The sequence below is a fragment of the Rhinoderma darwinii genome, chromosome 12 (assembly GCF_050947455.1).
Source record: "Rhinoderma darwinii isolate aRhiDar2 chromosome 12, aRhiDar2.hap1, whole genome shotgun sequence".
NCBI classification, from domain to species: Eukaryota; Metazoa; Chordata; class Amphibia; order Anura; family Rhinodermatidae; genus Rhinoderma; species Rhinoderma darwinii.
This window is the reverse complement of record NC_134698.1, coordinates 77,921,926-77,940,870: the sequence shown is the minus strand read 5'-3', so window position 1 is coordinate 77,940,870 and position 18,945 is coordinate 77,921,926. Positions and strand designations below refer to the sequence as shown.

At 40.6% G+C, this 18,945-nt stretch overlaps 1 protein-coding gene across 6 annotated transcripts in view; it reads left to right on the top strand.

Moving 5' to 3' along the window:
- EVL (Enah/Vasp-like) overlaps window positions 1-18,945 on the top strand; it is a 100,184-nt gene that overhangs the window by 44,084 nt on the left and 37,155 nt on the right. For all 6 annotated transcript variants that reach the window (XM_075844210.1, XM_075844207.1, XM_075844211.1 and 3 more), the window contains exons 2-3: window positions 11,774-11,942; window positions 14,723-14,900. In XM_075844210.1, coding sequence (XP_075700325.1) covers window positions 11,774-11,942; window positions 14,723-14,900 — 347 coding nt within the window. The remainder of the gene's footprint in view (window positions 1-11,773; window positions 11,943-14,722; window positions 14,901-18,945) is intronic.

Here is an 18,945-nt window from a genome sequence, read left to right as displayed (position 1 = left end):
TCTTGTATTTAGGGGGCAGTATTATAGTAGTTATATTCTGGTATATAGGAAGCAGTATTATAGTAGTTATATTCTTGTATATAGGGGCAGTATTATAGTAGTTCTATTCTTGTATGTAGGGGCAGTATTATAATAGTTATATTCTTGTATATAGGAGCAGTATTATAGTAGTTATATTCTTGTATATAGGGGGCAGTATTATAGTAGTTATATTCTTGTACATAGGGGCAGTATTATAGTAGTTATATTCTTGTACATGGGGGGCAGTGTATAGTAGTTATATTCTTGTATATAGGGGGCAGTATTATAGTAGTTATATTCTTGTATATAGGAGCAGTATTATTGTATTTATATTCTTGTATATAGGGGCAGTATTCTAGTAGTTATATTCTTGTATATAGGGGCAGTATTCTAGTAGTTATATTCTTGTATATAGGACAGTATTATAGTAGTTATATTCTTGTATTTAGGGGGCAGTATTATAGTAGTTATATTCTGGTATATAGGAAGCAGTATTATAGTAGTTATATTCTTGTACATAGGGGGCAGTATTATAGTAGTTATATTCTTGTATATAGGGGCAGTATTATAGTAGTTTTATTCTTGTATATAGGGGCAGTATTATAGTAGTTATATTCTTGTATATAGGGGGCAGTATTATAGTAGTTATATTCTTGTATATAGGAAGCAGTATTATAGTAGTTATATTCTTGTACATAGGGGGCAGTATTATAGTAGTTATATTCTTGTATATAGGGGCAGTATTATAGTAGTTTTATTCTTGTATATAGGGGCAGTATTATAGTAGTTATATTCTTGTATATAGGGGGCAGTATTATAGTAGTTATATTCTTGTATATAGGAAGCAGTATTATAGTAGTTATATTCTTGTATATAGGGGCAGTATTATAGTAGTTATATTCTTGTATATAGGGGCAGTATTATAGTAGTTATATTCTTGTATATAGGGGGCAGTATTATAGTAGTTATATTCTTGTATATAGGGGCAGTATTATAGTAGTTATATTCTTGTACATAGGGGCAGTATTATAGTAGTTATATTCTTGTACATAGGGGGCAGTGTATAGTAGTTATATTCTTGTATTTAGGGGGCAGTATTATAGTAGTTATATTCTTGTATATATGGGCATTATTATAGTAGTTATATTCTTATATATAGGAGCAGTATTATAGTAGTTATATTCTTGTATATATGGGCATTATTATAGTAGTTATATTCTTATATATAGGAGCAGTATTATAGTAGTTATATTCTTGTATAAAGGACAGTATTATAGTAGTTATATTCTTGTATTTAGGGGCAGTATTATAGTAGTTATATTCTTGTATATAGGGGCAGTATTATAGCAGTTATATTCTTGTATATAGGGGGCAGTATTATAGTAGTTATATTCTTGTATATATGGGCATTATTATAGTAGTTATATTCTTATAGGAGCAGTATTATAGTAGTTATATTCTTGTATAAAGGACAGTATTATAGTAGTTATATTCTTGTATTTAGGGGCAGTATTATAGTAGTTATATTCTTGTATATAGGAGCAGTATTATAGTAGTTATATTCTTGTATATAGGGGGCAGTATTATAGTAGTTATATTCTTGTATATAGGGGGCAGTATTATAGTAGTTATATTCTTGTATATAGGAGCAGTATTATAGTAGTTATATTCTTGTATATAGGGGCAGTATTATAGTAGTTATATTCTTGTATATAGGAGCAGTATTATAGTAGTTATATTCTTGTATATAGGGGGCAGTATTATAGTAGTTGTATATGTTGAAACATTTTACTGCTAAATTGTACTGGTAGCAGATCTGTAAATGTTTCTATGGTTCACTATCTCTTCTTCTTTTCTTTTTTTTTTTACTACCGTCTGTCTTCATTCTTGTATTTTGTGTTTAGGATATATGTTTTGTACTACCACCTGTACTATTTACAATCCGCTTGCTGTTACATCGTATTCCTGACTGTAATCCTTTGGACGACCTGTATTGAAGTGTCTGCTTTCTGTCTAGTGGCTGATAACCGAGAGAGAGTAGTATTTTACATTTAGACAAAAATATTGAACCATTTATGTATCTGTGTCTACTTCTTTGTGTGAATCTATGTTACTTCTAATATAATTTCCGTTCACAATATTATAACACTTAGAGCCAATCCAACACCTCCAGATCAGCTGAAGGTAAATTTTTTAGCTATTTACATTAAGGATTTATTTATTGTAAAGACGTCATTTAAATGGATTAGGATCATTTGATGATCCGTGGGCAAGACCTTAGTTTATTATAATAATTAACACTATAGTTGATAAATCTTTCCCTAGTGATGATTTGCAGATTGTCAATAACTTGATTGCTGTCATCTTGTGGCCGTAAGTGGAAGTACGCTCCAGTAATTGTCCCCGTGTACTACTTCTGGCGGGTGATCTATTGAGGTTTTTCTTATTTTTAATTATTATCCTCCTTTTGCACACTGCTAGAATCCCATATGAATGGACTTGCATGATCTATATATCTCCATGGATGTAATAAGTAATCAAGGGGTCCCAAATCAAGAACACGTATATGACCTATCTAGCTTGTATTATACTCCAGAGCTGCACTCACATTTCTGTTGGCTGTTACTGGAAACAGTCAGCAAGCCTGTTGACCGCTTAGCTCAGCTCCTATAATACAGGAGGAGGGAGGCGTTTTTTTTTCTCTACATGAGACGACTACAATGCCTGGTATAAAGACATTATTTCCCAGAATGGAAGTCCCAAGAACACACAGAGACTGAACAAGCAGGGAATTCTGGGAGATTTCAGCTCTGGATCCCCCAAAATGGTTCCGTTCCTTTTTTTTCTTTTGTGCTTGCTATTGGGAAAAGAGACACTATGACAATTTCTACATGCTCTTAACATGTTAAGGGCGGAGGAGGAGTAGTTTACTGGAAATATAGTGCAATATTGATTCCATATGGATTAACCCTTTACAACCAGTGTCTTCAGTGATAAAGTTATTGTTACTGATCTTGTCGTACATGTTTATGCCTGCTTGTTGTCGGGGCAGGAAATTGTAGTCGATATGTCACGTTCAAAAACACAAAGTAAAAAATAGGTGGACGGTCTTCACCTTTAACATTCACCAGCTATACATTAATGGACTGAATTAGATAATAAAAAAAAATGGCAATGTAAAAAATTAGAGCGTCATTTTTTGATAAGGGGTGGATTGTTATACCTTGTCTATCCTGCAGGGGCGCTGCAGAGAATGAGTATAAGCAAGAGGCAGAATACAGCGCCTGCCTTGGGTTGGTTGGTGCCTTGTGCAGGAGCTACTATAGACGTCCCCCTTTCTTTATGGCATAACAGAGTGCCCAAATAATACATTCATATACTGCCCAACTAATAAACTAGGGGGCATAGCGGTAGTCTGTGCATCTGTCTTTCCATAAATTTGGACGCCAATTGTGGGATTAGGTTGCAAACTCTGGGTGCCTAGGGCAGCGGGGGCCAGGGGTGCCCTCTTCAGTAGTGACAGCCAGGACCCACGCCAATCTCTAGAACGGGGCATCCTAAACCCCGTTCTTCCGATCTGTGATGCGGCTAATGCGTGTGATTCTCGACCATGAAGAAGAAAACCGCGTATCTCGCTGAGCTACTCTGTTCCCGTAACTCCCATAGTTGTGAATGGCAGTTACGTAAGCAGCGTAGCATGCGGGCTACGCTTTTTCCGTAACTACCATTCAGTTGTATGGGACTTACAGAAACAGCATAGCTCAGCGAGATACGCTGTTTTTGTAACTCAAGACCATATAACCTTTTTTATGGTCGGAATTCACCTCATTCAGCCGCAACACATAGCGATAGAACAAAGTTTAGGGGGCCCCGTTCTAGAGATGGGTGCGGGTCCTAGATGTGGGACCCGCATCTATCTGACATTTATGACATCTAATGTGGAGATGTCCTAAATGTCCCTGCTGGGAAAACCCCTTTAACCATTTAACGGATCATCAATAACTTCAAGAAGAGAGGTTCGATTGCTGTGGAGAAGCTTCAGGGCACCCATAAAAGTCCAGCAAGTGCCAGGACCGTCTCCTAAAGAGGATTAAGCTACGGGATCGGTTCTACACCAGCGCAGAGCGTGCTCAGGAATGCCATTAGGCCGGTGTCCGTGCATCTGCACGCACAGTGAGATGAAGGCTTATGGAGGCTGGCCTGGTGTTAAGGAGGGCAGCAAAGGAGCCACTTCTCTCCAAGAAAAACATTGAGGACAGTCCTCTGCAGGAAATACCGGGATTGGACTGCAGAGGACTGGGGTAAAGTTATTTTCTCTGATGAAGCCCCCTTCAGATTCTTTGGGACATTTGGAAGAATGATTGTCCAGAGAAGGGTGGGCGCTACCATGAGTTCTGTGTCATGCCAACAGTAAAGCATCCTAAAAACCATTCATGTGTGGGGTTGCTTTTCATCCAAGGGAGTGGGCTCAAAACTATGCCTAAGAACACTATCATGAATAAATGGTATCTAAGCAGCGCATGCGCCGTTCCCACACAGACGGCGTACGCTATAGTGAATAGAACGGCTCCCGTTCGCATTCTCTATGGGGTTGTATGTGCCGTATTCCATCTTTGTATGTGTCGTTAATCGACACATACAGAGATGGAAAAAAAAATGGCAGCCCCCATAGAGAAGTAAAAGAAAGAAAAAAGTAAAACACAAGAACACAAATAAATAAAATGTATTTTAATATCATACTAAAAGCAAATTTAAATAAAACATTTTTTTTTTCGCGCCACCTTCCCTTTAACAAGAAATAAACATTTTAAAAAAAAAGCCCGTCAGTTCTGTGAATATCGTTTTCTGCTGCCGGCGATCAAGCGTTTTACTAATAAGGTGCTAGTGCCATTTACTGTTGTGTCTGAACACATGAGCTGCAGGACGACGACTCCACCAGATCACATTTTTCACCTCATAAAAAAAAAAAGCGCGGTAATCTGACTTTCACCAGAAGTCACTTTTGACCACATCGTCTCATGAGAGCGCTGGGACTGGGGGGCTAAAGTGCTGAGTTCAGGAACACTACGGTGTTAGCCCATGTACCTGGGTTTGCTGCATGCGACTTGTGTGGTAGATGGCGGTCTCCTTATTTATACGAATGAGCTGCTTGTTCTTAAAGGTGACAACTTTTTCCTGACAATTTTGGCAAGCGGCTGGCGCTCAACAGGGCAATGCATTTCTATTTTAAATGAACGCCTCGCCTTGCGAACCTGCAATGGTGAAGGGCTTTCTAGGAGGAGACCCTAGGGTTAGAACCCGCATGTTCCTCACTCATCTAATTCATCCGCAGAGAACGTTACCAGTGTACTACCTCTGCTGTGGAGAGCCGGCCGCAAATTCTTCCAAAGATGGCATGTTCTTATTCCTGCTGGAAGTGACGATTACATTTGGTCTTATGGGAACAATAAGAAAGCTCAGAGATCAGCCTGAGCTTGTGGTCTGGTGCTTGAGCTGCACCCTAAACAGTGAGTGTCTTCTGTGCAGACCCTGGTTCAAGTCCTGATGTGTGTCCTTGTCTAAAAGGGAACTCTGCTGGGTGGTGTTTATGGAGGCAGCACAGCAAGGTTGTTGCTGCATAAGAAAGTTACTTATGCAGCTGTCTCTTTTCAGACAGCTGCATTTATATAGTAGATTATTGGATTTCAACAATATACTCATCACTCAAACAGGTATCAGAATCCATCACTCCATAGGTGGCACTTTGGGAAAGGGGGAGCTGCCCAGGCTCACCAGGAGACAACATGGGGGTTAGAACCCACATTGTACAGAAGTGATCCCTGCGCTCAACTCGGATCACACAAGCTGTGAGCTAGCTGCACAGCAGCCTTACAAGGACACATTTTTCACCTCTTTTAAAAATGCGTAATCGGGCCTTCAAAGAGAAAAACCTTGGATGACATTGGGGAGGGCAGCATGACAGCGTGGTGGTTTGGGGCTTAAGTGCCTAGGCCTGGTTTGGCCTATGTCCCTGGGTTAAAAGCATTCTGCATCCTGCATGCTGCTTGTGTGGTAGCTGGCAGTCTCCTCATTTATATGAGTTTGCTGCTCGTACTTGAAGGTGACAACATTTTTGGCAAGCGGCTGACAATCAACAGGGCAATGCATTTCTCATTTAAAAGGGTGCCTCGCCTTGTGGACTTGCACTGGTGAAAGACTTTCAAAACTGAGACACGAGGAGGAGATCCTGGGGATAGAACCAACATGTCCCTTACACTTCTAGTTTATCAGTAGAGAACATTACCAGTGCTCTACCTCTGCTGTCAAGAGCTGGCCACAAACTATTCCAAAGATGACATGTTCTTATTCCTGCTGGGAGTAATGATTGAATTTGGTCTTATGGGGACAATAAGAAAGCTAAGATGCCACTGTGAGCTGGTGGTGTGATGAGTAAGTGGTGTCTAAACAGTGAGTGTTTTCTGTGTAGTCCTTGGTTCAAATCCTCATGTGTGGATTGTCCAAAATGGTACTTTGCTGGGTGGTGTGGAGGCAGTGCAGTGAGATTGTTGCTGCATAAGAAAGTTAATTATGTAAAGAAAGTTACTTATGCAGCTGTCTCTTTTGAGACAGCTGCATTTATATAGTAGATTATTACAGATTTCAGCAATATACTCATCACTCAAACAGGTATCAGAATCCATTCCTCCATGGGTGGCACTTTGGGAAAGGGGGAGCTGCCCAGGGTCACCAGGAGATAACATGGGGGTTAGAACCCACATTGTACAGAAGTGATTCCTGCGCTCAACTCAGATCACGCAAGCTGTGAGCTAGCTGCACAGCAGCCTTGCAAGGATGCCCTTTTCACCTCTTTTAAAAACGGGTAATCGGACCATCAACAAGAAAAACCTTGGAAGACATGGCGGTGGCTTGGGGGTTAACTGCTTTTAATGCTGGAGACCCTGGGGATAGAACTCACATGGTCCTCACGTCTCAAATGTATCAGCAGAGATCTTTACCAGTGCGCTACCTCTGCTTTCGACTGTTGGCAACAAATTCTTCCAAAGACGACATGTTCTTACTCCTGCTGGAATTCACGTTTACATTTGGTCTTATGGGGACAATAAGAAAGCTCAGAGATCAGCCTGACCTGGTGGTCTGGTGCTTAAGCAGTGTCTTCTGTGCAGACCCTGGTTCAAATCCTGAAGTGTCGCCTTGTCTGAGAGGAGACCTACCTGGGTGAAGGCGGTGTAGTGAGGAGGTTGCTGCATAAGAAAGTTATTTATGCGGCTGAACCAGCTCTCTTTTACAGAACATTATTGCAGATTTCAGCAATATACTCATCACTCAATCAAGTATCACGTTACGTTCCGTCCCCGTCCCCCCCCACCCCCTGACGCCTGGACTGAGTATTACATGCTCTGTGGTCTATAGCGGGGAATAAATAATTTAATGGGTCATAAACCAGCAGATCATCATCAGCCCAGTGATAATTTTTTTTCCCGTTGTCCACGAAGACCCGGATTCTGTTGCGTTGTCTGTGCCCGGCTGGTGCCAGTTGTAACATCTGTTATATTGTATGAATAGCGTTTTACATTTTTTTGTAATCTAATACTGGTCATATTGATTTGTGCCAAGTTACAGCGATTCAGTAGCATCTGCCGCCTCGCCAGTGAATTTTCCTGACTACTGTTCTCTGTGGGCTGCGAGCCATCCAATGACTTCGTTATTCATGCTCTCACCAGGGGGCGACAATGAGTCACATGATGCCCTTTATTCAGATGCCCCTATTGGTGATATATAGGTTTCTGGGAAAGCTGGTTTGCAACATGGCCACCACGGCAGCTTTGTTACCAAACTTTCCTGGGCTCCTGAATGGCAAGTATGCTTCGATATGGGAGCAGGAGTAAAGGAGACCTTTCAGGTGCCTGGTTAAGCTGGGTAACAACCACATGGGAGCTATAATGGCAGCCATATGAGTGGTCATCCCGGTTTTCCATATAACTCTGAAACGACCAAACTTAATTTTATTTCTATTGGGTGTAAACCAATATGGCTACTTGTTGTTTCCCCGGCTTTCCCAGAGTCCTGAATCGTAAATCTGCAGCGATCCATCCCCTATTCAGACACAACAAGGCAGATTAATCTGGATGATAACCCCAATGGCAGCCATATTCGTTGTCACCCAGCTTTCCCAGGAACGGATATAACTACAAAATCAAGGAGTACGATAAAATGGGAAATACACTAAGAACATGGCGGTTCCGATTTATAGGAAAAAAAAAAAAGAGGGAATTTTCGGAAACAGACTGAGTCTAGCCGAGCCTCCTGGAAATAGACTGGAGACTGTGGTCTGGCTTGGGGCAAGTTCCAGATATTTGGTGGTTGGCATTGGCCCATGGCACGGCCTGAGCATAGACTAGAAACTAACATCGTGTTACCTCACCACACAGGGGTTAACCAGAGCAGTAAAGTAAATAGAAATCCATGAGCGGGCACCACCAAAATAGAGCCGAGCACGAGAGGAAAAGAAACTTGTAATTTTAGCAGGTTCAGTAGTGAGAACAGTTTTTCTCCTTTTTCTTTGCAGAATGTGATGAAACCTAAAACTCTGGACTGAATATTTTTGGAACTTGCATTTTCTATAAGTAACAGTGATAAATAGTTATATATTAATATAATGTTGTGGTCAATGCCAGGAAGCTGCAACGTAAGCCTTTGTGTTTGATCGTGGTCTGAGGGATTTTTTGGTTTGCATTGTCCTGAATGACAAGAAAGGGTGGACAGGGGTGGCCGGCCAGTGAGTCAGTGACCTCTATGGGGTGCAGATATCTGCATACAGTGAACCCATCTGCACAGGGCGTCCACAGTTGTAGCAACGACCCAAACGGAAGTGATTTCAAACGGCCATTTTTTGAAAGAGTAGTCAACCCCAATTGGCCAGAAGTTGAAATGACAAATCGCCGATCGATCTCGGCCTTGATCTGCGGCAATGAACGCCTTTACCAGACTGCACCCCACAACGACCGGGAAAAATCCAACATGGCAGATCAACTTTTCCAGCGATATCGGTCCTCAGTCCGCGTCTGTCACGCTCATTCTTTAGCAATGGCCAGTGGCTGCCTCGACCAGGCAGGACGGGGGTCAAGGGATCCTCCATCTGGAGAGGGGGGGGGTGTGGGTGTGGGTGTGGGTGTGGGTGTGGGTGTGTGTGTGTGTGTGTGTGTGTGTGTGTGTGTGTGTGTGCGCTGAGGGGTCGACGCTTAAAGGGATTGTCTTATCATAGACAATCCCTTTTAATACGGGACCCTCCAGAGAACCCCAGCAAACAGCTGATTGTTCAGGAGGAAGTCGTGGCCAGATAGACATGGGGAAATGGGGTGTTACGTGGCCGCTTCCGTTCTTATCGGAGGGGCGTGAGTGGCGATTAGTCCGAATAAGGTGTTGTCTCTTAATGGCGACTTTCAGTTTAAACATGTAAAGCATATTCATTACAGAATTTAAAAAGAAAAGTTTTGCAGTTCTCGAACATACTTTATTTATTGCTATACCAAAGTATTTAAGATCTGCTGCTTGCTGTCAGTGAATGGTAACTTTCCATTTGTTGCTTCCAGTACATGAGAATCTCTCCTGGTCTTGTAATGCTCATACAGAGCTCTGAGAACATAATTGTAATGAGTCGGGCATCCATGTGGGTATCACATGGCCAGAATCACACGGGTGCACAGCTCTCTGAAACGTACCAGAGCTCTGCCTAGGCCAGATTTTCATCCTCTGGAAGTGAACAAAGATTTCCATTCAATGACAGCAAGCAGAGCTCTTAAACTATGAAGAATTGATTTACAAAGTATAATGGAAACAGAACGGCAGTCATATGACCCAAGGAGCGTCAGATTTGATCGGTCTGTGATCCGGTGTCTTGTGCACTTGGTCTACTGTACAGTCTATTTTAGGGGCAGCAGAAGATGCCAGTGCTAAGGGGTCATATATAACGAGGGGGCGTACATACCATAGAGGAAGCCTTTGCAGCTGCTCGGGGGTCCATGAGAAGAAGGGGCCCAGCTCAGGTTCTCACAGCATCATTAACAAACAATGGGGGGGGGGGGGTGTGAATGGCCAAAAGTAATAGGGGGGGCACAAAATAGTAGACTGTACTGTGATGGTGGCGTATGATTGCATTGACCGCATCACCAGGAAGCCCCCTCAGCTGTACGTACCCATTGCTGTATAATAACTGGCGCTGTATAAAATTCTTAAAGGGAGTGTCCATTTTTATATAGAGTGTAATCATTGTCTAATAAAAAGTACTGCAACTTTCTAATATACTTTGTTTAATTTCCTAACCATTTTTATGATCTCTGCTTGTTGTCAGTGGATACAAACATTCTTGGCCCAAAACCTGTCCAGCTGATGATTTGTAACAATTGTAGGTCACAGCAGATTGCCCAGACTGATACATTGTAACAAAACTATATCAGCAGGACTAGGTCAGGAAAAGGTTTTTCAGTCTCTGGCTGTATATATATATATTTCCATCCCCTGACCGCAAGCAGAGATGTCTCAAATAGTGAGAAAGTAAAACACAAGTTATATTGTAGATGTAGAGAGTTTTATTATGCATCTAATTTACATAAGATTCCCTTTAATTTAATTACCATTACTTCCAAAATGACAGGCCCAGTAGTTTGCTGTGGGTGACTGAATTGTTCTTATTTGCCCTCGAATATGATCAGCAGTGTGAACAGAGGCAAAGGATGCTGGGTAGGACAGAGATGGCAGTCAGCGGGGGTGGAGAAGGATGATAGAGAATATAGATCCTGATAGGCATTAGATAAACTACACCTTTATAATACACTAACATTTCTATAGTCCAGCATGTTCACATAATTATCTGTTTCTGGGAAAGCTGGGTGACAACTGATATTTGTAATGAGAGCCATATTGTTGGTCATCCAGCAATCCCAGGAGCAGATATATATATATATATATATATATCTGATCATTGTACTTTATGGAGACTGATCTAGCAATACAACAATTAACCTCTGAATCGAGACAGCAGAGGGCGCTATTGCCTTGGAACACTCCAGTCACAACTTCTTTCTATCAGGGGTGTCATATCAACATAACACTTCCCACAGCTGAGGGTTTGTTACAATTATATCCATTCTAGACCATCCTCTGTGATATAAACCCAAGTAGCGTGTATCTCCCTCCTGATCTGATAGTTTGCTACAATGTATCAGTCTGAAATTCATGGCTGTTTCGCAGAGGATTGTCTCAACTGGATTGTAGCAAACCCTAAGGGTTTTCAGTCTCTAAACAAGAATGATTAAATTCACTGACAGCAAGCAGAGATCTTGATAAGAGAATCCACTTGGAATTTTGCTTTCTGCCTTTGCCTACTATTGGGGGAACATATTATAAATTAAATACATATCCTGCTTCATATATCGTCTGGCACAGGTGACCGCCGCCCCCCCCCCCCGACTTTTAAGTTGCCAACAAGCCCTGAGTGGGAGAGTGCTGGCATGAACCAATAACAGGGGGCCTCATTTTTCTATCTATGGGGCCCTCTTTCTCTGTACGCCCCTCGTAGTATTGTGTATATACATACTGGCAATGACCATCTCTCTCAGGAACCTTTCATTGTATGAATGGCGGCCACCTTATGTGTTATGTGGGGCTGCGGGGGAAGGGCATTACGGTCTCTACATTTTAGATTTGGATGCCCCAATGAATTAATGGCTAACGCTTTTCTCTCTTATTTTTCCAGTGAACAGAGTATCTGCCAAGCTCGTGCTTCTGTCATGATCTACGATGACACCAGCAAGAAATGGGTGCCAATCAAACCCGGTCAGCAAGGCTTCAGCCGGATTAACATTTACCATAATACTGCCAGCAACACCTTCAGAGTAGTCGGAGTAAAACTTCAGGATCAGCAAGTATGTACAGTCCGAAAACATGGCTGCCATAAAATGTATACAATAACCCGCCGCCACCACCAGGGGGAGCCGAGGAGCTTACTGCATACCGCTCCCATTGATCTCAATAATAATTAGTCTCCGGTCAGCTCCCCCTAGTGGCGGGTGCAAGAATCCAGAATTGTATGTTTTTATACAGAAGATTTGGAGCTCTGTATCAGAAAAATGGAGTGTTCACCCTTCTACTGATATAATATGATATTACTCCGCTCTTGATTTTTAACCTTTTACAATCTTGCAAAGCTGGCAACCCCTATGGGTGAATCTGATGCATGGAAAAGACATACAGGAGAAACGCCAGTGTGCTGGGGTGTGACATGTCATGAAATGCCAGTGACACCCAAAAGTAGGTGCAGTGGCATACATAGAAGATAGGGGACATCATAGCAAAGATAAAAATGAGGCCCCTTTCAGGTGCTGCCTGACACCAACATATTTCTAATCAGCCCGAACACTCAGGGGTCAGCAACCTGCGGCACTCCAGCTGTTACAAATACAACTCCCAGCATGCCCTTCCTCCACCTGTCAGGGCATGCTGGGAGTTGTAGTTTCACAACACCTGTAAACCATGGCCCGGCAGATGCCCAAAAAAAGTGTCATATTGCCAAATGTCGGGCAGGTATATGACGGTATACCATTTTATTTTTTTTGCGGTTTAAGAAAATGTAGTCTGGTGCGCATTACTTTACAGCGGGTCACCGCAAAAATACATACACACATATATATTTTAAACGTGAGGGCTTACGTATAAGATATGATGAGAATATTTCTTACAAAATAGCAAAAAGTTTCAACTGTAGCAAGCAGTGTTATCGCCGCCACGGCAGTCTCTTACTTCTTCTCACTTCTCCATTAGTGGTTATCTGGTTCCTGTGTGAATATATATATCAAGGACCATGGTCTTTGCGGAAAAACTTTTTTTTAATAGCGTAATAGTCCACTTTTTAAAGGGGTCATCCAGTTGCTAAAAATGGACGACCTATCCTGAGGATAGGACATCAATAGCTGATGGGTCGGGACCCCCGCCGATCAACTGTTTTGAAGGGGGTGCAGCAATTGTAAGAGCTTTCCTTCCCCATCATTTCTACTTGCTCATTGTGAATCTTCGACACGCATTTAGCGGCGATTCACAGGTATTGCAGCTGCCTTCTCCTATTCACTTCAATAGACGGCTGCAGTACCTGTGAATCGCCACTAAATGCGTGTCGACGGTTAACAGTGAGCAGTAGACCCCGATCATCAGCTATTGATGGCCTATTCTGGGGCAAGGCCATGAATTTTTAGCGACTGGATAGCCCCTTTAAAGGAGTTGTCTGGTTTAGAAAACCAATTTTAGATCTCCTATTAGGAAACACTGGGTCAATAGAGGAGGGTCCGTCATTCAGAACCTCCATCAATTATCCAGACCAGAGAAGCGTTACAAAGAGCGTCTGTGGCTTTGGAGGACCCGACCCGTCCATTCATTATTGGACAGCCCATTGATTTTAATGGGCAACATGTAATGCTTCATTGGGCCTGTAGGGGTGCTGCAGGGGAATTGGACACTTGCTGCCAAGTTTCCATACAAATTAGTGACAACCTGTGATTAGATTATTTGTGGGGGACTCTAACAAAAATAAATGTTGAATGAGGAGAACCCCTTTAAGAACCACTTACACGCAATAAATGTTGAAACCACAGAGCGGTTGAATTTTACTGATTGCGCCATTTTTTTATGGTGGCACTATAAATCGCCATAAACAATTTTATCAGTTTTTCTTCTACATTTACGCTGACCTAATATGGTTACAAGTGCTCGAAAACAAGCGAATCTTGAGGATATTTGACCAGTGTAAACGGTTCTTTAGAGAAAAACCTATACATCTAAAATAAGATAAAATATCAAGCAACTTTACTATTAGATTTAAAATCTATCATTTTGTGTATACAGCTCCCATGCAGAGTTATGTGTCTCCATTGTTACAGACAAACAAACCCTGTATAGTTTGTTCCTGTAGTCCTAGTTCTTTCCATCTGTCCTTTCATTAGGCTAACAGACATTTGATAGGTGTACATATCCTGTAATCATTGTATAATGATCACCATTTTAAAGATCTCTGCTTGCTGTCTGAATTAAAGCATTCTTGTTTGCAGCAATAATCTGAAAACCCAATGTAACCTAGTCCTGAGGATTTGTCACAATGTATCAGTGCAGGCGATCCTGTGTGAGCAAAACAAAGCAGCAAACACAGATCCCTCTCCTGTCCCAGAGTACAGACTGATACATTGTAACAAACTGCAGCTGTATGAAGGGTGCAGTAGGTCAGGACAGATTTTCAGCATCTAAAAGTAAACAAGAGTATTTATTGACTGACAGCAAGCAGGGATATGGAAAATTGAGAAATTGATATAAAAAATACATTAGAAAGTTGCAAATACAATTGATATATTATAGTAGATATATAATAATGTATACTGGACATATACAGTACTTTGTGAGGACCACCCAACTAGAAGACTATTTTTAATGCAATTTTGGGTGGTCGTCTCAAAGAGGTTTCTCTGTATGTAAAGACTGGACTACCCCTTTAAGTTACACTCAATCTGATTGGTTGAGACAAACAATTATTGGACTCCCAAAAAACAGACATTTCTATAATCCGTGGGACCATAAATTATTACTTGCACCCTCTAAGTGCCGTCCTCGTTCTTGTGTAACTTTCGATTGGGATCGTCTGTAATATCACATTTCTTCCTTTCAGGTAGTCATAAACTATTCACTTGTGAAAGGTCTGAAATATAACCAGGCCACGCCAACCTTTCACCAATGGAGGGACGCCCGGCAGGTCTACGGCTTGAACTTTGCAAGCAAAGAAGAAGCCACAGCTTTCTCCAACGCCATGCTGTTTGCGCTCAATATCATGAATTCACAAGACGGAGGTAAACGATAAAAAGTCATTATTCGGAATCGTCATGTCAGCAGAACTTCATTCATTTATCTACGTGCCGACTTGTGTCATACAATTTCCTTTCTGAGGGTTTGCCACAGTTGTATCCCGTCTAAACCTCCAGATTGATACAATGTATCAGTGCAGGTAAAATGTATCAAACTATCAGAGATATTTGTCCTGCTGATGTATTTAGTACTGGATATAATTGTAACAAACCTTCATCTGTGATTAGGTCAGGATGGCATTTCAGCCTCTGGATGTAAAAATAATAATCATACTAATAATATGATTCCATTCACTGTCAGCAAGCAGAGGTCTTGAAACCGTGAAACATTGAATCACACACTATACTACAAAGTTGCTGAAATTTTAAATTATACAAAGATTACATTTTATTTTACATACTGTAAGGCCCCATGCACACGACCGTACAATTTGTCCATAATTACGGTCCGCAATTACGGACCAATTCACTTCTATTGACCACGGACACTTTCTCGTATATTTGTGGCAAGGTGTCCAGGTCGTAGAAAGCCTCTGCAAAAAGGTACGTTGAAAAAGTAGACTATGTCCTATATTGTTTAGTTTTCATGGATCCCTCCATAGACTCAAGTCTATGGAGATCCGTGAAAACGGAACCCGCACAGCGGCACCTCGGACGTGAAAAACATCACTTTTTTCACGTCAGAGTTTTGCCACGTTCGTGTGAATCTGGCCTAAGAGTTGACACAGATTGCAAAGCAATGATCCTATAATACAGATTTGCAGAAAGTTTTATATTCCGTTCTCCAAAAATTACACATTTTTCGGTTAATATTCCTGTTTGGACGGCAGAAATCAATTTATCGGCTGTCAGACTGTTTTACTTCTTGCTTCTTAGGCTGGGTTCACACGACCTATTTTCAGACGTATTGGAGCCGTTTTACGCCTCGAATTACGTCTGAAAAGACGCCTCCAATACGTCGGCAAACATCTGCCCATTACTTTCAATGGGTCTTACGATGTTCTGTGCCGACGACCTGTCATTTTATGCGTCGCTGTCAAAAGACGGCTCGTAAAATTACAGCCTCGTCAAAAGAAGTGCAGGACACTTCTTGGGACGTTTTTGGAGCAGTTTTCTCAGACTCCAATGAAAACCGCTGCGAAAAACGCGAGTTGCTCAAAAAAAGTCTGAAAATCAGGGGCTGTTTTCCCTTGAAAACCGCTCCGTATTTTCAGACGTTTTTTGTGAAGCGTGTGAACATACCCTTATGGCAAATGGGTAAAAGAAAAAAAACAACGTAAAATATAGCAAAAAGTAAGGAAATAATAAACATTATGAAAAATTTTTTGCAAAAACAAAGATTACAAATTCTATGTAAAATATAGCAAAAAAAATCAAATAAAACATTTAAAAAAGGCAAAAAAAATAAAAATAGCAAAAAATTTGCAAAAATTATTTTTTTTTAAATATAAATGAATAAAGTAGAAGAATACATTAAAAATTAGAAAAAAATAGTTGTAAATTAATATTTTTGTATTTTTTTCATCTCGTTATACCGGAGCCGGTATTTTTCTGTATTTAATTCTGACAAGTGACATGTGACGCTGGCTATAGGGAGGTCTGATCCTGGACAGCCTCGGACTATTTGAATACATATATGGTCTAGCTCGACTTCTGTTCGCTTTTCCTGTCACCACTGCTCTGATTGGAAGACTTTCTGTCCAAAATATCCCTGGGAGTTTTTTGGGGGCTTAATTCTTGGCTTGTTTTCAATGGCCATTTTCTGCCGGTGTCTCTATTTTATGTACATGGAAATCCTTTATTTTGACTGAATTCTGGAGAGCGGGCAGGCACTCTATATATTGTATCGGGCAGATCTTTATACCCGATGAGTCTTTTGGATTTATTATTGGTCTTGTCCTATGCAAGAATCAAACTGAAGGGCTATTTCAATGACCCTCCTGCGTGGTCCCCACTTGGCTGATAATTCGGGTCATTTAATATGCCGGGTCAAAGGGTTCGGCAAGGTCGGCTCAAACAAATCAGCTTGGCCACTATCAACCTGACCTGTGAGTATGCTTCAACTTAACCCCTCGATGCCATTGGACTGGTGACTGCTGCATATCTGATGCCCGCACACCATTTAATTACAAATGTCCCAATGTCTTATTACCCAACACAGACTGAGAAGTAATTGCAAATTGGATTTTAATATTTTTGCTTCTTTATTAATAATAAATTTGAAAAAATGAACCTACAGCCAAAAATCTCGAATTTAGAATGCATCATTTATCATTTTACTGAATTAAAGCTGCACTCTTACCTTATTTAAAAAGGTCCTGTCCTGCCTGATCTGTTGCCTTTTGAAGTAAAAAAGTGTGTCGTTTAGCGCTATTCTTGACGTCAGCACAAAATACAGAAATCCTACAAAAATCTGACGGACTTCATTATAAATCACTGAGATCCATCAGGATTTGTTGGTATTGGTGTAAAAATAAAATCAGTCATAGCTGTCATGTTATAAACAGAAGCCGTGACCATAGAGCCTTAAAAAATAGAAAATGGATAATAATAATAATAATAATAATAATAATAAATAAGAAAACAATTAGCATGACTAATAATATACAGAAATAGATGATATATTTATTACTATTACGCATTATTATTTTTAATGAATATATTTAGTAATACACCAAGCAATGCTTATGAAATATAATACTAAAAAAATCTACCAATGTATATAAAAAAAAAAATACTATTTAATATTGATAATTATACATTGCTGTATATTAGTATTATATTAAGCATTATTATTGTGTATTCTATATTCTTATACACTATATTTTATTATTACTCTAATGCATTTTTATTATTGTTATTCTAGTTGTTTATTTCTATATATTATTGGTCCTACCAATTATTATTTGTTTTCTAATTAATATAAACAAATGACTATTTATTTTTACAAATTAAAACAATAATATTACATTTTCTTACAAATAAACATGGAATATATTTCCCCGGATTAAAAAAGACCTCATGCACACGGGCATATTGAGGATCTGTACCCCCGCTGAGTTGTACAGAGTCGTAATGCAACACACCTAAAAGTCTACGGGGTCCCACTGTACCCCTGTATACCTTCTTTTCATTTCATATGGATGTATACAGAAGCTTTTTCTAACGGATTCCAAATGGCGCCATACGGAGGCACCGGCGTCCGAAACATATGAATCCATAGCGACTCCATCAGGTTCTGTTCACACGACGCGAAACAGCGGATAATCTGTATCATTTAAAGAAATACGAGCGCCGTTACTGATCCATGGAGATAAAGGTTATGTCATTGACGGCAGGCGTCTTCATAACCGTTACATAATGGAAATGGAATTCGGTTTTTTGATTAAATGTGACCTGAGGTGTTTTACATACCAGAGCGTTGAGTGCTAAAAATATTTCCCAATAAGATCTGTAAAACAGAAATAGATGGTTGTATTTAGAGCGGTGGAACTCTAGAAGAGAATCCCTATTCATGGCAGGCAGAGCAAAAAAGGGGAAAAACTGTTCAATATTCTGCAGAAAGTAACCCAGACATCCCTGAAAGAATTGGATACTTTGCAAAAGAATGCAGAAAATTGTAACCTTTTTTTTGTTAACCATTTTTAAACATTTTATTATTATTATTATTATTGCTCCAATGCATCTAAAATGACAAAATAAAGCAACTTTGCAAATAGTCTTGATTAAAATTCTCCTACCGTTTTAAGTCTGTAGCTCCTAGGCAGACTTGTTTCCATGGTTACAGACTACAAACAAACCCTTTGTGTAGTCTGATCCTGCAGTCATGTGTTACTCAACTCCCTCCATCCCCACTTCTTAACTTACAGGTGGTAGAGGCAGGGAGAGCACGAGTTGGAAGGGCGTATGTATTAGCAGCCCATGAAGTTGCTATGGGGCCCTTGGAGAGAGGGGGCCCAGTCCTGCTTGGTTCCATAACCTTTTGCTACTGGGTGGCGAGAACCTGTGCAGGACTCCCCTCTCCAGAGGA